General features: G+C 46.0%; 1 protein-coding gene across 5 annotated transcripts in view; it reads left to right on the top strand.

Moving 5' to 3' along the window:
* The window catches only part of HVCN1 (hydrogen voltage gated channel 1), a 764,389-nt gene that overhangs the window by 734,298 nt on the left and 2,999 nt on the right, over positions 1 to 27,092 (top strand). For all 5 annotated transcript variants that reach the window (XM_069619541.1, XM_069619539.1, XM_069619543.1 and 2 more), the window contains one exon: positions 16,683 to 16,795. In XM_069619541.1, coding sequence (XP_069475642.1) covers positions 16,683 to 16,795 — 113 coding nt within the window. The remainder of the gene's footprint in view (positions 1 to 16,682; positions 16,796 to 27,092) is intronic.

The raw sequence follows: 27,092 nt of genomic DNA on the forward strand, positions 1-27,092 counted from the left end.
CTGGTTCACAGGCCCCCCAGGCGCTGATGCCATTGGTTTGGATTTGGTTGTTTAGTTATGGGGTTATCATTCCTCTGTTTGGGGGAGGGATGTGAGAGGGGGTGGGGGGAATTGGGTTCTATGTTAAAAAAGGCTTGGTATCAACGGAGGAGGTAGAGTGCAGGGTGCTGTGGAGCCAATGGTACTGCAGATCCATCTGTGCTATATACAGATCATGGGGGGCACTACGCCATTCACCTGCAATCCCTGATGAATGCCCCTGGGCTGTTGGGTGAGGACACCCTGACATTCATGAGCTGGAATGTTCGGGGTCTGGGAAACCATAAGAAAATGTGGCTACTACAGCTCCAGGCCGAACGTCAAGGGGTTAAAATCCCGTTCCTGCAGGAAACACATGCCCGCACCGAGTACTGTGAAAGGTTTGCTAGGGCATGGGGTCCTCAGAGGTATTATACTACCTACTCTACTCAGAGCCGGGGGTCATGACCCTGATTCACAGAAGCCTTAAGTTTAACCCCATAACTACATCGATTGACCCCCAGGGCAGATATGTGCTAGTCTATGGTATTCTGCAGAACAAAGAGGTAGTCCTGCTAAACATTTACGGTCCCAACATTGACGATCTCGAATTCTATACAGACCTCACTGCCCTCCTCGATAGCTTCCCACTCTTACCAATCCTATGGGGAGGGGACTTCAACACTATATTCGATGTAGACCTTGACAGATCTGGCTCTAGACCCCGTCAACTCACTAAGGCTGTTTATACCACGCTTTCATCTCTCCCCCGCCTGGCCCTTGTTGACGCATGGAGACTTCTCTATCCCGATTCACGCTCTTACTCCTTCTACTCCTCGGTTCATGACTCCTATTCCCGAATCGATAGATGGCTAGTGTCTGATGTACTTATAAGGAATATATTCTTCCCTAACAATCCTACCCAGAACCCTCTCTGACCATTCGCTGGTCACTATTACCCTAGGTTGGGGCCCCGACCACGGTCGGACCAGATACTGGAGAATGAAGCTGCAGTCCCTCCTCGACCCGGTTTTCAGCTCTGAGCTGGAGTCGGCAATCGAGGAGTTCTTCAAGATCAACATTAACATGGTATCCTTGCAGGCCACCCTTTGGGAGTCCTTCAAGGCCTATATTAGGGGTGTTGCCCTTTCCAAGGAAAACGGCATCCTCAAAACCATCCGAAGGGGAATTGCAGAGAGCGAGGCAACACTGTCTGCTCTTGAGGCCCAATACACGCTTCACCAAACCCCTGAAACCCTCGCGATAATCGGTACAGAACTGGACACCTTCCACTCTGGCGAATCGTGAACTAAGGTTTTTAGATAACGCAGGCCTTGCGAGGAAATATGGCGAGGGCGAGCGCCCAAGCCGCCTCCTGGCTAGACTTCTCTGCCGAGAGTTTGGAGCCCCACCCATCCCCGGGATAGAGAGGCCTGGTGGTACCCTGGCCACTTCACCCCAAGATATTAATTCCGAGTTCTTCCCCTTTTATGAATCTCTATATGCTCAAACAGACAGCGCCACAACATCTGTAATGGATGCCTATTTGGATAGTCTTCCCCTCTCATTCCTTTCCCCCGAAACCATTGGCTCCCTTGAGAATCCATTCACCCCTGAGGAGCTATCGGAAGCTATAGACTCGCTCTCTTCAGGAAAATCCCCTGGATCAGATGGAATGCCAGTCGAATTTTACAAGCACTTTAAATCGCTCCTACTTCCTCGCTTGATGGCCCTTTGGGAAGAGTCAGTGGAAATAGGTCAGCTCCCCCTCCCCCTCTCGCTCCGAGAAGCAATAATTATAGTCTTGCTAAAACCGGGCAAACCCCCTACTCAATGTGGCTCCTACCGCCCACTCTCACTTATCAATTGTGATGTCAAGATCTTTGCCAAACTACTCGCCTTACGCCTAGCGCCCTATATGCCACACATTGTTCACCCTGATCAAGCGGGATTTATCCCGAGGCGCTCAACCTCCTTGAATCTGAGGCGCCTCTTCAACATCATAAGCAGGGTGAGCCCAGATGTCCATGCGGTAGCCACGACACTTGATATGCAAAAGGCTTTTGACTCCGTCTCGTGGAAGTATCTTTGGCATGTGCTTGATAAATTTAAATTCGGCCCCACCTTTCTCTCCTGGATCAGGTTACTCTACTCCAACCCTGTGTAATAACCTTATAAAAAAAAAGCACTTGAAAGCAGATTATCTTTTGGCAATTGTGAATGACACCTACCTTCTCTTCAATAAGCCCTCTCGGGACAGAAGCTAGAGGGAATTACCTGAAAACCCCTCTTAAACACAGCCAAAAGGCTAGGTTGAAGTGGGATCTCCAGGGGAAACCCCGAAGGGAAAAAACCCTGTGATGTACTGCTGGAGAGCGTGGATTCCTGTAACGACAGCTGAAGGATCACGCCTTTGGGAATGTTGTCTGTAGTCTTATCAGGTAGGATTCTGGGTAAGAAGAGTAGATTTAAAGGTAAGTCTGGGTCCAGATTTCTAATCCAGAAGAAGGGGGGAGTTAAAGAGGAGGCCAGAGTTCGCACTGAAGACCGGTACTCCCCCCCCCCCCCCTTTTTCAAATAGCCAGGGGCACGAGACAGGGCTGCCCCTTTTCCCCTCTAATCGTTGCTCTGGCAATTGAGCCATTTGCGGACATGCTACGCCAATGTCACACGCATAGGGGTCTACGTACTTCAGGTTCCTCGGACATAGTTTCCTTAAATGCGGATGATGCCCTTCTTTTCATCCGTTCCCCTGAAACTAATCTGGCCCCGATTCTGGAAGATGTCGTCTTTTTTGGTCGTATCTCTGGTCTCAAAGTGAATTGTTCTAAATCTACCATGTTCCCGCTCACAGCCAGCACACTCCCCCCTTCAGACACCCTGGGATTCACGTGGGCCCCATCTGCTTTCACCTACTTAGGTATTGTAGTCTCACGCCAAACTGAACAGATCTTCGATGAGAATTACCAAAAATACCTCACAAATCTTACAGTAAGGACACAGGGTTGGAGCAAACTCCCCCTCTTACTGGCTGGCAGAATAGGAATATTGAAGATGGTAGTACTACCCCAGCTCCTATACAGATTCGCCAATAACCCACAGTGGGCGGGTAGTGAGTTCTTTCAGGGCTTGACACGCACCCTCAACGCTTTCCTCTGGCATTCGGGCGCGGCCCGACTAAAACTTAAAACCCTAACTACCCTGATGGAGGCTGGTGGCTTCGGAGCTCCTGATTTCCTCGTGTTCTGGCTGGTGGCTCAACTTCAACATACCGCATACTGGTTTAACACCTCAGATCCTCCGCCCCACGTCAGGCTCGAAAAGTTATCAGTGAGCGACCGCGACATCCGTTCCCTGGTGATCGCGCCCATGCCAAAGATGCTAAACTCACTTGACCCAGCGACCTGTACATCACTGGCTTTATCAAAAACGTGGTAATTGCTGGGTGTCACCCATCCCTTTCATGGTAACTTACCACTCTGGAATTTCCTACCAGAGGTCCCACAAGTTCCTCCCTCCGTCGTTCGCCGGTGGGCAGAAGCTGGCTACGAATTGCTCTGGGACATTTTCGAACAGGGCATTTTTATAGAATGGCCGGACCTTCCGCCGTCTCTGAGGCAGAAACCTTCTGTTTGGCTCCAATACTCGGCCCTCCGGAAAATCCTTAAGCACAAATACCCGACCTTCCCTACGTTACCACCAGATGAGCCCGCAATCACGAAACTGTCCTCACCCTCTCCTATGAGGGGCAAAATCTCCAGACTCTACACATTGGTGCAGACCAGATCACCCCCCCTATTTTCCAAATTAAAAAACAGTTGGGAGATTGACCTCGGACTGGAAATGACCGACGAACGATGGGCCCAAATGTGCGCACGCACCCATGGGGTCTGCTTTAATTCCTGCTTTAAAATGATCCAATTCAAATGACTCCACAGGTACCATTACACCCCGATCAGACTCCACCGCATCTCCAATGAGCTCTCCCCGAGATGCCCCAGGTGCGGATGTGATGACGCTGGCTATATTCATATGATCTGGTCCTGCCCTCGACTCACTCAATTGTGACACACAGTATGCAACACAATTTCAACTATCCTCGACCACCCTATTACCCCTTCTCCAATGAGGTGTCTCTTTCACCCCTTCCCAGAACTACACCGCAACTCTAGGAAACTGGCTGGCCTCTGTATGCTGCTTGCAGTGCGCTCTATCCTAATCTGCTGGCTCCGCCCTACTACACCTACTCATGCACAGTGGCTCAGGGCGGTCACGTGGGCTTCGGACACTGAGGAATCCTGGGCCATACAACAGCCGGCTCACTCCAGACCTAGAGATATCTGGTCAAAATGTCACTCATTCATGCCCCCTGCTGACACGGACTCAGACCCTGCGTCCCCAGCCCTCTCCCCTTGCCACTCCCCTACAATCTCCTGAATTGCCTACACTTCAGCCCTGTGACCACCCTGTGTGTGTCCCCCATGTGTATTGACTGATCTTTTCATTCGCTCTAATTATCTGTACTGTCTATATTTTGCTTTGTTTGTACGTGCTCTGATTGTAACTCACCTGTACCTGTGTTACCAAGCTGAATAAATAAAAGTTTAAAAAAAAAAGAATAAAGATTGTAGTTACCAGGATCCACTGACCTGAAATGTATTAACATAAAAGGCTCTATCTGTATTTAAATACCTATACAGCCTAGCAAGGATCACTAAAGTACTTGCAATGTTGTACTTGATTCACTACCTCTCCCTAAACAGAAAGTCTCGACTGATGCCACTATCCCTAGGCAATGGTGATATGCCACCTATCTACCAGGAGAGACTCACTCTGACTTATTTATATTTTGTAATGTCTTTTTAATCTGCTGTAGTTCAAAATAACTTTTCAGGTGTCTTTAACAAACAAATGACAATACCATTATAATAACACAATACAATTATAAAAATCCATCATAAAATTACATTTCATTCAGAACATAATCCTAAAAAGAAAAGTAAGAACGTTTTCCATTATAGTTTAAACCGTGCCCTCTCAAGCTGCCTATTAATATTTTGTCACATCTTAAAGAGTGCCATATTCCTGTGGCTATTTCCAGCCAATAGACTGATGGCCTAGAAGGAATTTGATCTTATTTCACCAACATCATGTGAGAATTCCTTCAAGTACATCTCTGTTTATATAAAAGTGAAAATGTGTGTGTGTTCGAAATGTTCAGCATACTTCCAAAAGATTTGGCACGTGGGTAGTTTCCGTGGTGTAGACAAGGTAAAAAGTATAAAATGTTTTTAAAAAATAAATGCGGTCTGCAATACTTTCTCCTGCCATATCTGTGTGTGCTGTAGTTCTGCGTTCATTGTTACTACAGTTCAGCAGCTCATGATAACTTCCACAGTTCATTGTCCCTAAACTTTCCACACTATCAGCATTCTAGCTGACATTAGTGGCACTTTTGAAGTCATGCGGGTGACAGGAAAAGGTCCATGTCTCTTCAATAGTGTCCCTAATGACATTGTCTGTCACATTGTGGCGAATCTTTCATGATAATTACAGGAACTTAATTTCCCACAGAATTTGCTGAATGCATGCCACCTCAACACTACGAAGCTTACATGCTTCAGCCATAAGCGTACGGGTACAGCACTTCAAGCTTACATGCTTCATCCCTAAAGTAAATTCCTTTAATCGTGCAAACTCTTGCAGGGCTTATTTTCCATTTTTTCATATGGGGACACACAATAGTCAATAAAGGCGACTCGGGCAACTTCCGAGCTTTGATGTAATATAGGCCCCTGCACATATGGAGAAGACCAGCCAATGACATAAGAGCCAACTCCACTCTTAGTGCCGCCATTGGGACACACTGCGGTAGACCAAGTACTCCCCTGCAAATGTTCCCCTCTACTCTGTTTAGCTGCCCAATATCAAGCATAAGGGTAGCTTCCAACTCGTATACAATAGCTGTATACTATACTCTGCTTTTAGATCTGTATTATACCCTCCAAACTGTAGGCCGCAGTGTTGCCAGCAAAAGCCTTGATAGTGGCAGTATGGGCCACAGCGGTATTTACCTGGTCATCAATGATCTCTACATATTTACCATCAGATCTCGTCCATAGACCAAGGTATTTATATACAGAGACTCTCTCCAGGCCAGTCAGATTTAGATCTGTTCTCCTAGACAAGCCCTGAGAGGCACTGACTAACATCGTCTGGGTCTTGTATTGGGAACTTCTTTAGTGCTGGCGCCCATGCTACTCAATCTCACTTGCACACTTGTTTCCTTGTGAAGCTGTTGTAGCATCTCAAGGGTAGTCTCTGTGGTCCATGTGATCTCTGTCCACTTAATCGAAAGCGTACTTAGTCAAATTGCTTCACAGATGGCAGCATGACCCAGTGCGATGTTCCCGGAGGTGAGCCCCCTCTGCTGGCATGAATGCAGGGAGCGGGCTGATTACTGGCACATGTGGTGGGGATGTGAGAGTGTTCAAGTCTACTGGGATGAGGTGCTTGGGTGTATTAAATGACAGGACAGGGTCTCCAGAGCAAAGTCGTCCTTACTGGTACTGTTTGGCCTGGAAAGTATTGAGGGGGACTACATCAGTCTCTCACACTTGCCTCATTCCCTGTTAGCGGGAAGGGAATGTTTGGCGATGCATTGGAAAAGACCACGGCTCCCATGCTGGAAGGAATGGGTAAATGTGGGGAGGAACATATGTGATGGAAAGGATCAGAGCAGTAATACATGAGAAAGAAGCAAACCTTGATTTGGAGTGGGCTAAATTTCGAACCAGGTACATGCCTACGGAGACGTGAGGTTGGGGACTGAGGGCCTGAATGGGGACGGAGGAGGAGGAGGAGGAGGAGAAGGGGATTCAGGGCTGTACTTCATGGTGAATTGAGAGGGGAGACCATCTACGATATGGAGAGGCGAAAGAAAAACAGGACCTAAAGTGATGTCAATGAGACAGACCTTAATATTTCTGGTTTGACCCGGGTTAGAGGATGGTGTTAATCTGTATCGCGGGAGTTAGGAGGGGGGGTACAAGCACGGGGGGGGGAGTTTGGGAGCCATTCCCAAGTGATTCTTTTAATGTTGTTCTCATGTTTTCTTTTTGGCCCTATTGTAATCTATAATGCTTGAAATATTTTATAAAGCTGAATATAAAAAGAAAAGTCAGCATGAACCAAATAGAGAGGGGGGGGGGTTCCTTTCGTGCTAGTCTCCGTGATCGAAGAACTCAGCAGGAGTATATTATAGTTAGTGGAGTAACTTGCTCTAAATCCTATCTGGAGGGGGCATAAGATCTGTTTCATATTTACCCACCTTTTTAAATCGCAGGATCAGGGAGGCGAAGATTTTTCCAGGCACATCTAGCATTGAGAATAAACAGTAGTTCACTAGTTTGTTACAATCTTTATTTTTGTGGATGGGTATCCAGATCGCCTGTCTCCAAGTCTCAGGAATGACTCCTGCCCTACAAACACAGGCAAACGGCTCATACAAGATTACTACGCTAGCGGAGCCGTCGGGCCCAGGGGCTCGAGACTTATTGAGTCTTCCAATCGGATCAAGTATCTCATCACCATCAAAACTGATCCCAAAGCTCATGTGGCGGCTTAGTCGAGTGTTAGTGACCTTGGTGCTTCTAATCCCATATGTACGCCTTGCATGTTGTATCCATGTTTTTTCCAATATGGGCTTTACAACAACAAGGCGTTTAGGTCTTTTCATTTCAGTATACGTTCTCCATAGCCGCCTTGAGATGCCTTTTTTGATGATATGCAACATATGCTACCACTGAGCGTTTTTTTATAGAGAGGTGCAATCTTTTTAGCCAATTGCGATAGCTATTTTTCTCCCCACGAATAGTAGCCAACACAACTGACATCTGATCCCTGGGGTAATTCTTATCACTCTTATACTGTGCCTGAGCCTGTTTTTTGCCTCACGGATAGTGAGATTGTAGACCCCATTATGTTTTATTTCAGCTCGAATTGCGATTTGATATGGCATTTATAACACTCCTGTACACAAGTGTTTCTAGGTGCGACAAGACAAGGAGGGGAAAACAAAGGGAGTACAAAACAACGATCTTACTAGGTCTTGTGTCATTCAGATCACGCAAGTGTGGGGGAGAGGGTAGGGGTCGGAGGGGAAGGGAGAAGTACAGGTAAATCAATAAGTGCAGCCAGCAGGTGGCTCATAAGTGCAGAGAGAAGGAACTGCAGGGTTGCAGGAATAGAGCTTTAAGAGCAGGGGGAGCCCGGAGGCAGTCTGAGGGAAACTGGACCTGCGGGAGCATGGGCCCGAGCTCAGGGGGTATCCAGGAGACCAGCGCACATAGCAGTCCGATACATCAGCAGGGGAAAGGAAGAGAGAAAGCGGAAGAGAAGAGGAAGTTCTTGAGTTGCTTCCGTAAACAGAGGTGGTTCTGCTTAGGTTTGAGAGAGGCAGGGAGGCTGTTCCAGAGGGAGGCCCCATCAGAGGAGAGAGAACTGCCCTCAACTCTCTGCTTGGAGAAGCGTCTGACCCTCAGAGAGTTGGAGGTGGATGAGCAGAGAGCTTGCAAAGGAAGGTGTTTAGAAAGAGAAATTCGACGTAGAGCGGTCCCAGTCCCCAGAAAGTCTTGTGGACGATGCAGAGGGTCTTTCATTTGATCCTTGCAGCCACGGGGAGCCAGTGCAGCGATTTCAGTGCTGGAGAGATACAATCCCTAGGCTTGAGGCCAAGGACAAGTCTCGCAGTCCTGTTCTGGATAAATTGTAAAGGTCAAAGAATATAGGAAGGCAAATTTAGAAAGAGGCTGTTGCAGTAGTCCAGCCTAGAGAGGACCAGAGCTCTGGAGACAGTGAGCTTCTGGCGAAAAGTGAGAAAAGGAAGAATAACTCTGAGGAGGTGCAGCTGATAGTTGACTTCTTAGAGATGTCAGAAATGTGAAGAAAGAGAAGGTGGAGTCAAAGATGACACCAAGGTTCTTAGCCTCACAGATAGGAGCAGGAAGAGGACCCAGAGTGGGTGGCCAGAGAGTGAGAGGAAAGGAGGGAGCAGGTGTTCCAATTTGGAGGATCTCAGTCTTACTGACATTAAGGCAGAGATCATTGGTGGCACACCATTCCTGAATTGAGGCCAGACAGTCTGTTATGAGAGAAGGAGCAGAGGTGGCAGAGGGGAGCTTGAAAGAGAGCTGGGCGTCATACGCATAACCGTGGAAATTGGGGCAGAAAGTAGCGATGCAGTGGGCAAGAGGCGCCAGGTATTGGTTGAACAGCCAGGGTGAGAGGTTAGACCCCTGGGTAACACCACAAGTAGAGAGGGAGAGATAGAAGACATGTGTATGTTTTGCTACTGCAATTTTAAAAGCACAGTGGGAAAGTCATCTGATAATGTCAGCTGGGAGGCCTACAGTACACTATATCCTCCCACTTTTCCATAACTATCTCCCTCATGGCCTCCAGATCTTTTTCCGACCAGCGGACCCGATTTCTGTCTCACCTATGCAATGGAGATAGAGCCACTCTGTCCAAGTTAACAGTCAAATTTTCCAGAGAGTGGTCACTGTACGCAGTGTGTCGTGTTACCAAAGACACAACACTATATCTGAGGGATTTATTAAAAAAAAGTAATCAAGAGAGCTTTCTTGTCTGCTACCTTCCAGGTGTAGCTACCGGGGACATCTCCCATCACCTGCCCATTGAGCATAATAAAACCACAGCTTTTCAACAGCCGCATCCACCTCAGACCAGCTCTATTTGAGTGGCTCTGCATCATAGTGCTCTGTGCCAATACACACGTAGCGTTCCCTATACTCTGTTTATCTACGCAGTGTGCATTGGAATCACAGCCAATTTGATAATTGACCTCCCCCCATTTAATTGGTACTAATTTGCTGTGATCTGAAAGAGCAGCTCTTGTATGCTACATGTGGTTCCTCCACCCGGGGCATCGTAGACATTAAAACGTTTAACAGTGAATGCAGACCATCAACAGTAGGGACTTTTATCTCAACTGTTAGTATGTTTACACTGATTTCTTTTATGCTCACCACAAGCTCATTGATAACTCCAATTACCATACCACCCTTATGCCTCCCCCATTGTGCCCTTAGAGGCCATGGATTGTGCATCCATCGATCAGGACGGGATGAGTTAGCCAATGGTCTTGCAGGAACAAAATGTCATTTTCATGCGGTAAATGATGAACCCTTTCTCATTTATGAAGTGGCGAAAGCCACAGGTGTCCCATGTCAGCAAAGTTAACAATCACAGCCTCATCTTAGTATTCCAAGGTAAAATTTTAGTAAGCCATCCCCAGTCCAGCTCTTCGTTAGGGCAGAGTGCCTTACTCTTCATCAACTGTATCAAGTTGCCCCCACTTTTTGCAATAACACTTTTACTCGTGACCGCTGGTGAGGCAGAGACCTGGCTTGTCTTTTCCGGGCCTAGATATTGCTCATTTGGCCCACTCTGAGATTTTATCTCTTCAGTATCACATCCGATACGAGGGAGGCAATGGTGATACAATAAGATAAGGTCTAAAGTTGCACTAGAATAACAGTGGACCACAGCGGAGGCCAATTCTCCACAGCCATCCTGGTCCACATAGTCAAAATCGCTCGATATTAACACCCCAACCTGGGGAATAATATGTAGAACTTGCAATATTCCACTTCTTTTAAGCCATTTTCTCTCCTCTGAAGTGAAAAGGATGCTCATTATAAAACATTTTCAGTTTCTGTCTTGTATTTTATCAGTGCCCTATTTTGCCTTGATGCTGTTGGGGGAGCTAGACCAAGCTCCCCTCAGGTTTCTTCATTAGCATCAGTCGAAAAATGTTCCATGACAACTGAACCTGTATCCTCAGAGGTCACACCTGTTGAATTGCCTTTGCTAGTATTCAGATGGTCCACTCCTACAGCAGCATCCTTTCTTCCTACCGGTGAAGCAGGTATAAACCAACTAGTCAAGGTTTCAAAACTTTCTTCTGTTCTTTTAAATTTCCTCTTAGCTTTTTTCCTCTCTCTTTTGGATTTAGTGGCCTCATTTACCACAGGTTCATGCGAAACACAGTTTTCACAACATGCTGGTTGAGGATTTGTTTCCCTGCGGTCAGATTTTGCTTTTAAGATTGCTATCCTTTTTTGCTTATGTTTTTTCCTTGTCAGCAGGATATCTGCTACTTTCTCTTGCCCATCGTTCACAATTAATTCAGCGGCAGCTTCAATACCGTTCATTACAGTTTCTAAGAAGCCCATTTAGTTTGTCATGCCACTTTGCCTTTCTGACACTGGATTAGCATTGGCTGCTTGTCCCAAGGAGTGCTTGGTCCGCATTGCTTCCAAACCTTTTAGCAGAGACCTGTGGGCTACACCTTCCTCGTAAATTCTGCCACCCAGCTTTAGCAATATCTTTATTGCATACTGCAATGTACCCAGATACACATTTTCATGGGAAGAGCCCAAACAGGCATCCGCCATGGTGCAGTTTAAAGCAGACGTCTCTGCAAAAAGAGCAGGAGAGGCCGAAAGGTGAGCATTAACTGTCTCGGGCACCTTACTCTGCACTTTTCATCTATTTTGTCCACCACTGGGTTCAAGGGTCGATTATGGCACCACTGTGTACTCAATGCAATTGCTGTAATTTAGCAGAGAATAGGAAAGTGCTAATAGCGTGTAAATATTATCAATAGTGGCCGAGTGATGTGCTATAATATCAATAGAATCCTCATCCGCTATTGTTATAGGTACCTACACAGGTGCCTCGGCCACATAGTAGTCTGTGATTTTTCCACAGTGAGGTTTCTCCACTGTGCTGCTTTTTTCTTGTATCGGCTGTTTTGGGGGTTTGCTGTATCAGGTTTATCAAGCTGTGTGCAGTTTAACTTTGCTGCTTTAGGATTAGATTGTAGATTATATTTTGTTTCAAGCTTGCTACGAGTCAGTATTCTGGTAGAGAGGATGAGAGGCAGAAATGAGCTTTCGGCTAATTGCAACATAGTTTCAGCAGATCTGATTTAAATACTAGCAACACTTGTTTGCTTCCCAGTGCTCGCCATAAATCTGGGCAAAGCTTTTCACCTCCTCCTCACTCCCTGCGGACTGCAGTTTGCAACACGCTTGCAAAGCACTTCAGACGCTTGCGCTGACACGCCGAGTGCTGTTTTTTAACTGTCCACAGGATACAATTTAGCAAGCCGAGCCACTAGACTTCCAAGGGAGACCAATGGAGCTCGAAGATAATGCTCTGCTCCTTCTCTCCAGTGAACAAAAAATGCAGCCACATATATCTTTCCAAGGTGAGGCAGCGATCCCTGCAGCACCATATTGATTTTGTTCAACATATGCTGGGTTCAAAATTGGTATCTAAGGTAAGTCCCCAAACTTTATTCGGACCCAACTGGGTACAATCCTTAAAAAAAGAAACCACCTTTTTGCAAATTTCCAAGGTGAGCCTTGCGTATCAGAATGATACTTATTCAACACAAAAAAGCCATGATGGGTGCTAGTCACATTTGTTGGGGTAAGAGATATTGGGTTTAGTCCCCTTCAGAAGTCGACTGGTTTCAGCAGTGCTAGGCGATTGTGCCGCCCAACAAATAAGACTAGCACCCATGAGGGATTTTTTATTTTAAGTAATACTTAAGGCTCACTTTGGAAATTTGCAAAAAGCTGGTTGCTTTTTTAAGGATTGTACTGAGTTGGGTCAGAATAAAGTTTGGGGACTCACCCTAGATACTAATTTTTAACCCTTTAAATGTTGAACAAAATCAGTATGGTGCTCAAGTCTTGAACAAGAAGTAGAAGTTGGGGTGAGTCTCTCCTAGTGTCCCCTTTCCTAGATGGCCGGCACACCACCATTGCCTACGGATAGTGGCATCACGAAGAGTCAGTAGAGATATTCTGTTTAGAGAGAGGCAGTGACTCGAGTTGAGCACTCTGTAAGTACTTTAGGGATCCTTTCTAGGCTGTATAGGTCTTGTAGATGGGGAGCTGAAAGAATCCTGAACCCCAAAGGCCTCATTGTTGTACCTATCTGAATTTCAGCACACCACACCAAAGTATATCCTTTGAGTTTGCACCTTCCTATTTGCTTGAAACTTAACATAATCACTTGATTAGACTTTTGTGCATGATACAAAAATAGGTACAAATAATATATAGTGTGTTGTCAGTCGCTCAATATTTGTAATTATTTAGTTTATATAGCGCTTTACTCCAAAGCGCTGCACATTTTAACAACAGGATACATTACAATTAACATTATAACAGTAACAGTAGAAGCAATTTACAATTGTGAATCAGACCAACAAAACAGTAAGTAGAGCAATTAAACTGAAGGGAAGAGGAGAGTAGTGCAGTAGAACTGAGTGGGAGGGGTGGGGAAGAGGAGGAGGAGGAGGAGGAGGAGGGAAACGGATGGGGTAAAGGGTGAACATGGGGGCATGGGGTAGGGGAGGGAGATGATCAAGGTGATGAGACAAAGGGGGAGGGGGGCAAGAAGGGGGGAGGAGTTTCATGGCGGGGAATGGAGAAGGAGAGATTTAACAGATGTGCGGAATGAGGAAAAGGTAGTAATAGAGCAGAGTGAGAGAGGTAAGGAGTTCCAGTGCAGGGGGGCTAGGAGTTGGAAGGAGCGGAAACGTGATGTGGCACAAGGAATGGAGGAACAGTGACAAGGAAGCGGTAGGGAGTGTAGAAAGAGAGGAGGGAGAAGAGATAAGGGGGAGCAAGACCGTGGAGAGATTTAAAGACTAGGCAGAGAAAATGAAATTTAAGTTGGGAGTGAAAAGGAAGCCAGCCAAGGGCGGAAAGGGAAGCAGAGATGGAGTCACGGGAGGAGAGGAGACAGAGGGTACGGACGGCAGAGTGGTAGATGGATTTAAGGGGGGGCTAGATGAAGTCCAAAGAGTAAGGAGGAGCAGTAGAAGAGACGAGAGAAGATAAGGGAGGAGATTAAATGTTTAGTAGCATGGCAAGTGAGAGAGGGGCGGACTTTGCGAATATTAAAGAGGTGGAAGCGACAGGTACGAGAGGTGAGGGAGATATGATGGGAAAAGGTGAGGGAGGAGTCAAAGTGTATGCCTAAATTGCGAGCGTGGTCAGAGATGGGGAGATTAGAAAGAGGAAAATGAATGAATGAAAGGAGGCGGGGGGGAGAGAGTTGGAGGGGAAGAAAACTACTTCAGTTTTATCAGTGTTAAGGGAAAGGAAGCGAGAAGACATCCAGTTTTTAATTGCAGGAAGAGAGTTTAAGGTGGAGGTCAGTAGAGAAGGAAGAGAAGGAAAGGAAGAGCTGAGTATCGTCGGCATAGAAATGGTGAGAAATGCCAAATGAGGAGATAACAGGGGCAAGGAGGGAGGTGTAGAGAGAGTAAAGGAAAGGGCCAAGCACCGAACCTTGGGGTACTCCTTATACCGGAGGCTGGGTAGGAGAGGAGCGGCCTCCCCAGGAAACAGTAAAAGAGCGGGAGGAAAGGTAAGAGGAAAGCCAGTTAAGAACATAGCCTTTGAATCCAAAGGAAGAAAGAGTGTTGAGAAGAAGGGGGTGATCGACAGTGTGAAAGTCAGCAGAGAGGTCTAGAAAAATAAGGACAGAGGATTGCTTAGAGTGTTGAGCGGAGCGGAGAGGAGGGAGTTAAGGATGTAAGTGAGGGTAGTTTCAGGAGAGTGTTTAGGACGCAAGCCAGATTGAGAGGGAGGAAGGAGAGAGAGATTGGTGACAAAGGTTGAGAGCTGCGAGTAGGCAAGGCGCTCGAGAAGCTTAGAGAGGAATGGGAGAAGTGAGATAGGACGGAAGTTGGAGGTGAGTAGGGGATCAGCAGACGGATTCTTTAGAATAGGAATGATAGTGGCATGTTTGAAAGCAGGGGGGAAGATAGCTGAGGAAAGGCAGGTGTTGAAGAAGGAAGTTAAGTAGGGAATAAGAAGAGGGTAGATCTTAGGTATAAGGAGGGAGGGGAAAGGGTCAGTTGGAGCAGACGAGGGGTGGGCTTTGGAGAGGAGGATGGAAACGTCAGAAGGGGAGACAGGGGAGAAGTCAGTCCTGCAGGTAGAGGGGGAGAAGGGGGAAGGGAAGGGGGGAAGGGAGAAGGGGAATATGATGGCCGGGCACTGCTTTCACATCAGCAACTATTTAGTCAATGGGAATTCAATATTCTACTGGATGTAGGTCTGATTGAGGAAGATTGAGGAAGAATGGGATACAATATGTGTGCAAATGCAGAATTAGCATTTTCACATTTCGGGATTAGAACACTTCATTTCTAGGTATTGGGAAGGAATAAGAGGCTGCTACATTGCTGTATTAAACAAGCATTGGCACTGCCAACAATTTGGGCTTTTGTATAGGCATGGTACAGGCACTGCCGTAGTGATATTAACTGGCCATCAATGGTTGCAGGTGCAAAATGATGCAAATACCTGGCCGTCTAGCAGTCTGTCAAATGCCTAATACTTCAACATCACACAAGCCAAAACTGTTGGCTTTGCCAGTGCTCGTTTTAAAAGGACTTCAGTGACGGATACACAGGGGGTCATGACATGTTTGCAGGTCTGGAATTAACATGCCGGTAATAACATTTACCGGCACGTTTTCGGACCGACAAGTGGCCTGATTTACTGCCAGCCAAGAGCTGAAGATAAGTCAGGCACCTCACCGGCAAAAAACAGCCGGTATTACAGTGCCGGTAATATGGCAGTCACCCCATGGAGTCCTATGGAACTCCATGGAATGGAGATTAAACTACCCTTACTGCCACTTAAAATCTTGGCTGTTGCATTTTGTGCATGCCACACTTCTGGACTATATATTTGTAATATGTTTACTGTTTTATTTTGTTTTTAAAGAATGGGTTGTCCATATTTCTGCTTGTCTAACCTTACTGTCTGTTGTATTTTGTTGATTTACTGAATCGCTTGCACATGCAAATCATACATGGAATAATAAATACTTAGCATATAAATGTTACGAGGCCTCCGGGTGTGTGTGCACTACATAAGAATGTTCTTAGTTACAGGTGTTGAGTTTTCACATTAAAACCCTCAAGAGTTGAAACTCCTTCCTTCACGCAATACAAATGCCCCATCATTTGCACCAGAATACATTGCCGTCACAAATGCTGGGGGTCCCTCTGGAGCCCGCCAACTTTATGCATAAAGCAGGCGGACTCCATAGGGATCCATTGTGCACACTGCCTACCATGCTTGCGTGGCAGGCATCGTTCAATTGTAATTGTAAACTCTGCCTGCCATGCAAGCATAGTAGGCAGCATTTACTCACTTGCATAGCGGAGTGCAAATGTGTAGGGTTAAAGGCTTTTTTCCCTGCACATTTGCACTCTGCTGTGCAAATGACCAAAAGTTGACAACGTGCAAATCTACATCTAACAACTCCCTGTTATTGGGCCACATGAACCCCTATGTATTTAACGCATGTGTAAAAATAAAAAAACACTCACACACATTAAAACTTGGGTTGTAAATGTGTAGTAAGAGCGCAGGCATACATGAATGTTCGACATTTCTTTTTTCATGCTCTCAAACTATAGAGGTGTATGCAGCCACCCCCACTCATGGAGCTGCACAGCACTGCTCATCTGCCCCGCCGTTATTTTAACAAACATAAGAATGTAACTAATCTTGTACATTTGACACTTTTTTCAGGAATAATAATATCGATTCAGTCCCGCCATGAAGAAAAAATAAACAAGTTAAAGGTAGAGAAGAAACAACTCGTAGAACAGGTTACTCAGCTGAAACAGCAGACTGCTGAGCAGGTAAGGACACAACCCTCTCATGGCAACTCTTGAGCCATCACGGATGTCTACTGGTGGGTGGGGGGGGGGGGGGGGGGGGGGGGGGGTGTGTGTGTGTGTGTGTGTGTGTGTGTGTGTGTGTGTGTGTGTGTGTGTGTGTGTGTGTGTGTGTGTGTGTGTGTGTGTGTGTGTGTGTGTGTGTGTGTGTGTGTGTGTGTGTGTGTGTGTGTGTGTGTGTGTGTGTGTGTGTGTGTGTGTGTGTGTGTGTGTGTGTGTGTGTGTGTGTGTGTGTGTGTGTGTGTGTGTGTGTGTGTGTGTGTGTGTGTGTGTGTGTGTGTGTGTGTGTGTGTGTGTGTGTGTGTGTGTGTGTGTGTGTGTGTGTGTGTGTGTGTGTGTGTGTGTGTGTGTGTGGTCTTGTCCACTTTTCAAAGTGGAGTTGTGCTGGGAATGTGTCAAAGGGAAAAGTACATACTTAATAGCAATTCACTCATTAGGGGTGCAACATGTAAGGGTTGATGCACTGAGCAAACAACTTTCAGAAAATCGCATCTGCAAACTTAAACTAAGAAGTGTTAGTATGCATTTTTTCAGTTGCATGTGCGTTTCTTTATCTATAAAATATTGACTAAAACATTGGGATAACATCTATCTTCTTTTCCTTGACAGATTAGCAATATGATTTTAAGATTGTTTTTTAATTTACGTAGGGTCAAGTGCACAGTACACCATCCGCAGCTTGTCTTCCTTTCCCAATTGAATTACTCTTGCCTTTGCACAATTGGTATGCCTTGGTTCCGTCTACTCCATGGCTTGGTCCTTCGCCTACTTCTGAGCATTCAAACACACAGGTTCACGTTCACTCGGAATCCTTAACAAGGTCCTGCTCCTTCTAGAGCAGCCAGAGAGCTCTAGTGAGTCTGGCCCTCCCAAGATGCAGTGCATTCATGTCCTCAGCTGAGAGGATCTCCGAGCCACATGCTTTTACTTTCACCATGTTTGATAGCCTTTTTTTAAGCCAGAGCTCAGGTTTTTCAATAGTCGTTTGCTTGTTTCATGCAGAGCTTTTTATTTTCTCTAAAAAAGTTTTTTTTGTAATGTTTATTTGGGGGTGTAAGCACCTGATGTAAATGTTTGCTTTGGCTCCTGTTTCCGTGTACAGCAATATATATGATTCAGCCTTCATAATAGTAAGCTCAATGTGGGGGTTAAAGAGCAAATGGAGACAGTCTGGCACCCAACAGAAAAGTGTATGATTTGTTTAAGGTATGTCACCCCAGACTCCTATGGAGTGTCTTTTGAAAGTATTTTCAGCTTTTTAAATTTTTCTATAAAGTCACCATCCCTCCGTTACATAGGAAACCTCCTACTCCTTATTGCTCTTCATGGATCCATTGTGGTGCCTCTTCTGGGAGCTCTTTGGGGACATGATAATACTTGGTGAGATGTTTATCTCACTGCAACTGATAAAAGGCTAGAGGCAAGTGTACTATTTACATACATTTGTTGTTTCCACCAAACATCATGAACCTGCCTTGAAAGCATATTTCACTATATCATTGCTCTTCTTTCGGCTGAATTTGCTTGGCATGAAGGGACTGCTGGGAAGTTCTTTTATGCTTTTTTTTCACCTCCAATCAACATCCTGTGGATATTTAGCACTGTCTTCAGGGCACTCATGCTGCATACAAAGGGCTTGCATCCATGGTTCTGCAGTGGGCGTAGAGCCAGGTTCGATATTAGGAGAATTTTCACATGCTCCTGTTTAGAGAGCCCATATTCTAGCAGCCTTGTGCAAGCAAAAAATACTTGCTTCAAACGTCTTCTCTCTGGTGTGCAACACTCCAGTGGTTGAGGAAGAAGTGGGGAAAGTGGTAAGAGGTTGTGTAGGGGAGCCGGGGACTTTAAATCTTCTGCTCTCTGTCAACAAATATTACTTGAGGGTAATGGGTTTCCACACTATTAAACTGAAGGCATCAGTTATTGATATTGCATCATGGACTGTTGATATGCGATGTTCAGTTTCTTATGGACCGAAATGCAGTAGAGGAGATACCCAGGGCTCAAAGCACTCCAGGAGGTTGGTCCTATTACTGCCAATTTTGAAGCCAAATTTTACATATAAGAAAGCTAAACAGTTTATTGAAGACATTCAGTTTTAAGCTGGCCACCTTAAAAAAAATTCACAAGGGGGGGATTTTTATGGCCTCAATTGATTTCCAAATCATATTAGCGTGCACGGCTAATTAGTAGGGATAGTAACAGAAGACATGGTCAGTTCCCAGTTTTTGCTTTTGAGCCCTCATTCGTTAGGGAAGTATTAAGTGCCTAGCAGCACTCACAGCTCATCATCACACACCGATCATAGCAAACCGAAGGGAACAAAAGTAGAGATTTATAGTAACACAGTTTACCTACTGCATCATTTGGGCTTGTCGCGTCTTATAGGGGCAGAGCTTGACACAGCCTGTATATTCCATTGCAGGATAGGTATTTGGCCTTGGAAGAAAAAAATGGGTCAACATCTCAGTCTGAGCATTTTATCAATGAGAAGTCTGATGGGCCTTTTGGAATTCATTATGTTTGACTGCAGAATGCTCTGGCAACCACTCACACCAAAGGGTGGGAGTGTGGTAAGCATGAGAAACTGAGAATTCTGTACATGGTAAATATAAAGTCATTACAATGGAGAACAAAGAATGAGAATGTGGTTTGAAAAAACCAGTATCCAAAGACACGGACTCGGAACAGAGTAGAGAGGCTGGGAAGCCCCCTTAGGGATATTCTTATGAAGGGGGACACTGGTCTCTTCAGAAATCAAAGCTACATACATGTTTATTGGAGGTGAGAGAAGCAAGATTACATCTAAAATATTTTCTTCCCTTCTTCAAACTGTCAATAGTTTTGGTCGTCAAAGATTTGTAGTACTTCAAAGCCTTTAATGGCAGTCATTTTTTTATTTGGTTTTGATTGAGTTTCTAGAATCACATTATACACATGCAACAAGTGGTCTACCGTATAGGTCAACAACAACCTAATGAGAAATTAAATGAACCAGTTATGCAAGTGCATCTTTGCTTCTATCCTTTTCCCTTTCCACCCTCTCCTTCCCTTCCTCCCTCCCTGTTTCTCCTCAGGCTCATACATTTGCCAAAGTTATTATTGACATTGTGTGGGGAACCTTTACTATGTACACGGACGGACACTTGTTCTTCGGCATATGTATAATTGTAGGTGATTTACAGCTCACTGAGGTTGCATCGTGATTAACTGATTTTGCATGCCTTGTTTCACTGGTCATATTGTGCACAAAAGTCAGCCCATTCTGTTTCAATGGAGCTCTGGTCACTGTGGATGACTGCAGTTAGACGGTCCATCCGATATACGTTTCGAGCTACATCGATCCATTCAGCTTTCCTCTGGAATAGTGCTCTTTTCCAGAACATGGTAGGCATGCCCTGGCGGCCAGGAGTAGGCTATGTGCCATTCTCAGTTTTTTGGTGAGTTTGTCTTCCTGCTCCTCTAGTCCAAACAATATTCACATTGGTACTTTCTCCCTCCTCACTTCATCTAGATCTTTGATCTAATTTAGGACCTTGTCCCAGTGTGGCTGGGCCCCAGTGCACCCCCACCACATGTGCCAGTAATCGGCTTTCATCCCACAATCATGCCAACAAAAGGGACTCGCTCCTTGATACATCTTTGCTAGTCAAACCGGGTCATATTGCCATCTATGGAGGAGTTTTTTTACCGTGAAGTTTGTATTGGCAGGCGATCAAAGTTTGTGAGGTTCTTCTATACATCTGAAGCCATGTGTCCAGGGATAGGTCCCTCCCTAGGGCACCTTCCCATTTCTCCCTTAATTTATCGGATGGGGATCTTTCTGTTCCTTTTAGGGATCTATATAGTGTGCCTATTAAACCTCTCGTCTCGGTACCGGTGTCCAGTACTCTCTCAAAGGGTGTGAGCTCTCTTTGTAATTTGTCTTTCCAGATTTCTCTGGTCATGACCCCCTTTAGGTGTAATTATAAGAATACTGGAAGTAGCCACAGCGCTTCTTTGAGTTCCTGTATGGTAAGAAAGGATCCCGCTTTCCAGAGCCGTCCTGCCCCTTCTAGACTGGCCTCGTACCAAGCTTGGTACCTCATTGGATCCGGGATGGCGTCTAAGATTCCTGGAACCCCCAGGTGACCCAGCAGGGAGGGCCAGGTTGTGACACCCTTCATCCCTATTCCCTGTCACCAAATATTCCACAGGATTCCCAGTATGGGGTGAACTCGTATCCTCTTAAGTAGTTTCAGTCTGGGGACCCATAACCATTCCCTTACTGTTGCAGGACAGAGATGGTGGTTATCGAGACCCACCCATTGTAAGTCTTCTAGTAGCCCAAGGCTTTATAGTATGTGTATACATCCGGCATCCCTTCCCCTACATTGTCTTTGTGTAGGTGCAGTAGCCTATTGGAGACCCTTGGTTTTTTGCCCTCTCACAGGAAGCGTGTCGGGGAACCCTTGGTTCGCCTGAAGTAGTCATCAGGTATTTGTATGGGGAACATTTGGAAGAGATATAAGATCTTGGGTAGTATCACCATTTTAATAGCGTTGAGTCGTCCATCCATGAAATTGTGAGCCGGTTCCACCGTTCAAGGCAACTTTTCTATGACGTCATCAGGGTGGGGTTAGCCTCCTATAGTCCACCAAGGTCTCTAGTGACATTGATGCCCAGGTATCGTAGTATATTGAAGCTGATTTTCATGCCCAGGGGAGCGAAACGCTCGGCTTCTACATCTCTATTTTTCTTTATTGGGAAGAGGACCGACTTTCTAGTGTTAATCTTGAGCCCTGCGAGCTGACCATATGTTTCTATTACTACAATCGCTGCTGGGATAGATGTTAGTGGGTTTATTACATGAAGTAATAAGTCGTCATCGTAGAGCCCCAGTTTATATATCTTTTCTCCTACCGCAATTCCCTCCACCCTCTGATCCCGTCTTAGCCTTTGGGTGAGTGGTTCTAATGAGATAACAAAGAGTAACGCAGACAGTGTACAGACCTGCCTGGTCCATCTCCCCAAGTTAAACCATCTAGACAGGCCCCCATTAACTGCTACCGAGGGCTTTTATAGAGGAATAGATCGCTCTAATGCCCCGTTGGATTCTCGGCCCCAGTCCTATCTTTGACAGGACCCCATCTAGGAAATCCCATGCCACCCTGTCGAATGCTTTTCCGGCGTCTATAGAGAGAAGGGTGGGGTCCCCCTGCATTCCTCGGGCTTCATTTATTAAGTGGAGAGTTTTCCTCATGGTGTCCGCCCCTTGGTGTCCCATTACAAATCACTGTGAGAAGAGCCTGGGCAAAGGAGTTGGGTGCCCCCCGCACCCCTGTCTCCATGATGTCATTAAAGTGTGTTGTTAGAAAGGGGGGCCAGAAACGTTGAAAATGTTTTATAGAAACCTGTGGTGAAGCCATCGTCACCCAAAGCTTTCCCCAGCTTAAGGTGCCCAATAGCTTTCTGCATTTCCTCTCCTGTGATCAGGGTTTCCAAGGCCTCTGCCTCTGCTTTGGACAAGGAGGGGAGGTGGGATTCCATTAGGTAACGGTCAATGGCTCCTGCGGGTGCTGTGCCTTCACTACTATATAGAGCTTCATAGAATTAAGCGAACGCTTCCAGAATTCCCTCTGCTGTGCTTGTGTTTTTACCATCCGCTCCCTCCACCTCAATCACCCACCTATAAGCCCATTGTTCTCGTAATCGTGCTGCCGATGTCCCTCAATTTTCGTGTGTTCAAAAGAGGTAGCAGTCGTTTTTTGGGCTTTTTTGTTGAGTTTTCCCATGAAGCCCTCCCACTCCCCATCGTGCCCCACCTCTCCCCTCCTTTTCCCTCCCCATACCTACCTCCCTTTGGGGCTCCCAGTTAACGTCATTAGGTGAGTCTGAGCCACTAGCTAGGTCCTTTATCCAGACCCCTGCTCTGAACACCACATTGATGAGTGCCGCCCATTTCCCCTAACTTTACTCTTTATTGCATAACTCTAACATTTGAAAAATGTTTTAACTCTGCTAAATCCGCCTTAACTTACTGAGCCCCCAAATGACACTTCATGCAGCGTTTGATGAGGATGTATTGAGTTTGATGAATTTCCTCGAACCTCAAATCCTTCTTCTCTTGGGTCCTTTCACCTTCCATCCTGCGTCACCTCCCTTCCCGTTTCCTGGGGCGCAAACTTCTTAACCGAGTAGCTCCTGAATGGTGTCTTTAATCTGAGGTTCTGTTATGAGTTTGTGTTTCTGTCGTTTAGCTCAAAGGTGATTGAAAAGGGGAATCCCCATCTATACCTTACTCCTTTTATCCTCAAGCCATATGGTTAGGGGCTGGCATAGATGTCTCTTTGCGAGATTGAGAGATGATAGGTCCTCCAGCTCTATTGAGCCTTTCGATCTTTGTGGCGTCGATCGAGTCGTCCTCAAAAAGATGTTGTAGAATCTGATGAATTACACTCTTGTCTTCCCTCCGTCTCCCCCTCTTTCTCTGGGATTCCGAAGAAGCGGAGGTTGTTCCTCCTTTCTCAGTTTTCAAAGTCATCCATCTTTAGGACCATCTTTGCTTCTCGCCGTTCTATTTCACCTAGACTGACGTCCATTTGCATTTTCATGGTTTCAAGGGAGGACTGGTTGTGTTCCACCTCCTGAAGTCTCTCCTCCATCTTGTCCAGTTTTGGTGAACAGACCTATGGGATACCCTTATGGCACCCATGGGTGGGGGGTACAACCCTGTGCCCCTAGTGTATGTTTTTGGGCACCTGTGTGTGGCCCACAGAGCAGGGACCCTGTCTCAAAGGCTGCTATTTCTAAATGGACTGTAAAGTGCATCCAACACTGTTGCACATTAGCAAACAAGATGCTACCATTTATACCTAGAGCTCACCCTACTTGTGGCACAGCGGCCACGTTGGCATTCATTGCTAATGTCCCACTAGAAGCTATTTGCAAAGTGGCCACATGGAGTTCAGAACACACTCTCACAACGTTTTTGTGTTGATATGCAGGCCAGGGATGACTCACTGGTGGGACAAGCGGTGTTAAAACATTTGTTTGTCTCGGTTCCTTTTATCAACCCACCACCAATTTCTCCTGGTACTACTTGCTATTATATACAAAGCATGTGATTCTAAGTCGATCCTCAAGCCTGGGAAGACAAATATTACATACCTGTAATCTTCTTTCTGATACTTGTATCTTCTTAGATTCACATGCGCCCGCCCAGCCTCCCCGCATTGGGAGTAGAGGTACCATAGACAAACTATACAATTCTTCATATTCTCACTTCACAATGTACCCTCGAAACCTCACGTCGAGGGGGGATAACAATCTGAGGATCGGAATGTGTGAGGGGTTATGGGTACAGCACACATCACAGCAGGGAAAGTATTATAGTCACACCCAGTCGATGTCCCTTTTCAAATTCGAAAACTCTATCCTGTAATTCTCTACACCAACCACTAGCAAAGCATGTGACTCAAAGCAGATACAAGCATCAGAAATGCGATAACGGGTATGTAAGATTTCTCATCTACACCTATATTGGCGCTACAATCGGTTCTTCCAGTTCAAAGGGATGCCCTTTGTCCTGAGTTCCACAACGGAAGTTAAGGATTATGGTTGCAGCCTATTTTCGCAAGAGTGGAATGCATCTATACCCTTCTCTGGATTACTGGCTCTTCTGGGCTTAAAATGGGAATCTGCTTCCGCAGCACTGTGAGGCAGCATTTGCTGGTTTCCCCAAGTTAATCAATGTCTGGAGGTATTCCTTGAGGTTTAGGTCGAAATTACCTAAAAAAAATGGTCGCATTGACCAAAAGTTCTAAAAATGCTACCACCAAAGGTTCGAACACCAAAAGTTCGAACCTTTGGTGGTAGCATTGAAAAAAAAACAGGGGGCTGCTGGGGTGTCCGCCGTATCGCCCCGCTCACTGTACTTCATGGTATAATGAGCAGGGTTTGCAGGTGACAACCCCGCAGCCTACCGTTTAAAAAAAAAAAAGAAAAGAAAAGGACCCTGCAACGCCGGTTCCCGATCACGGAAGTGAAAGGGAACTGGTGCTGCAGGGAACCAGCGTGAAGATGAAGGTAAGTGGGGTTTGTTTGTTGTGGGTGGGGGTGTGGTGTGGGGGTGTGGTGTGGGGGTGTTGTGGGGGTGTTGTGGGTGTGTTGTGTGTGTGTGTGTGTGTGAGAAACTTTTGGTAGTTCACACCTTTCTCATGCGAACGATTTGCCCGCTGCACTTTCAGCCGCGGGTAATTCACTCGTATTCTTCCTTGATACCACACAACCGCTTCAGTACATTCTTACTGTGGAACACGGAGAGAGGAAGTGTCCATCCCTTGGAACAAGTGCATATTATTTTAATTTTCTCTGTTTGTCAGGACGCAACGGGTTCCAGCCCTGCTTTTCAAAGGGTCTTTGGACTAATAACATCCTGCATATTGGTTGTTCCCTTTTCCGAACTATGTATGATATCTGTAAGGCAAGCCACATTTAGCAGAAAACTGAAACCAAGTGGCAGCTCCCCCATTCTTTGAGCAGAGAATGACAGTGGCTGAGGTATTGTTTTATGATGATGTTTACCAAGTTAAGCTGTTTTAGGATCCATAACTGACATACATGTACAGTTTTGTTGCTTTGCATTTAAAAACAAATAGTCCCTTAACTATGTGTTCTACACTGAATTTGTTTTTTAATGATCTACACCATCATGACCATAGTAGCTGTTAGGTATGGCCTACCAATGGTGAGCCTGTTGCACGGCCTCAAATCCAGATTCGATCCAGCTTGTGGCCTGCAGGCCTTGTCTGGGGGGCTACCAGTAGTCTGTGGGCCCTAAAACTTAAAGTGTGGTTTATAGTCTTTTTTTAATTTTATTTTGCCGGCCATATTTAACCCATCTGGTGCCCACTTGCTCTCACCCTCTTTAGGGTGGGTGCATCCCCAAAGGGCTATGATGGGCCCCCTTTTGGCACATTCTCAAAGGGGATGGTGAACACATGGGGTCAGACCTTTCTCATGGGACCAGGGAGGTGCATACCCAGTACTATAGTCTTGGTATACCAAGGGATGATCACATGGGGAAGGAATCCCTCTATGGGTTTGGGGATGACCATTATCAGAGAATGCTGTATGACCCCTTCCTCCCCCCTTAGTACACTCAACCCTAAATCATCCTCCTCCCTCTCTAGATGGGGTTAATGTATTTTGTTGCCAAATCAGTCAAACCAACAAACCTCACAAGACTGAGAAACTAAAAGATACAAAGTGTTTCACACATAATGTGGAAACTGGCACTGTGTAGAATATGATCACTGCAAGGCTGAGGATCACCCTGGAGAAGCAGTGTGTGATCTAGCTTCTTACCACAGGTGATTGACTCAATGCAGTACAACTATTCTATACAGGAGTTCGACAACAGGTCAGCTGGGGAGCCAACAATAGAGAGCGGTCCATGCAGTAGAAACAGTGGGAGCAGTGCAGGAAAACAGCATTCACAAGCAGTAAGAGCGACTGGATCAAGAGCATGGGAAGAGAATCCTCCAGGTGTCCCAAGTGCCGTCAAAGTGCAGGAGAAGAACACGCTGCCAGGAGACGCCGTGAGACTCCAGAGATGCCGCAGACCCTGCTGGGACTCCAAACGCTGGTGTAACCTCGCAGAAGGACACAGCTGCCCGGAAACACCTGTCAGAAGGAAGGAAACTGGTATGTGGGGTGTCCAAGAGGTGTAAAAGTTTTGGGGAAGTTATATTAAGCTGGAACAAGAGGGTCTGGGACCCTGAGAGACTTGTACACTTGGCAGGAGAATGAACCAAGCGTGAACAATGAAGAAGTGCAAGTCTGGGACCTGCACCCAAATAAGAGAACAATAAACAGAGGATCTGGGACCCTGAGAGACTTGAACACGTGGCAGGCGAGTGACCCAAGCGTGTGCAGGACCCGCACCCAAACGAGAGATCGAGAGTAAGATGGTCTGGGACCCTGAATACAAGTAAGGAAAAGCTGTAAAAGTTAAATGTTTGGCAGTAGAGTGAAACAAGCAGATACAATGCACAATTGCGTGTCTGGGAATCGCACCCATATGAGAGGTTGAAAGCAAGAGGGTGAAGAACCCTGGCACTGACAAAAGAAATACTACGCTTGTTAGCAAGTGGGTAGGATAAAAATCCATACAAAACTCGAGATGCATTACGTTGCGAGTTGCACCGTGAAATTTTATCTAAAAGAAAAGGGGCCCAAGAGGCAAAAAGGAATGAACGGAAGACCAGAAAAAGTCTAG

The sequence above is a fragment of the Ambystoma mexicanum genome, chromosome 10 (assembly GCF_040938575.1).
Source record: "Ambystoma mexicanum isolate Mex_15411 chromosome 10, UKY_AmexF1_1, whole genome shotgun sequence".
Lineage (NCBI taxonomy): Eukaryota > Metazoa > Chordata > Amphibia > Caudata > Ambystomatidae > Ambystoma > Ambystoma mexicanum.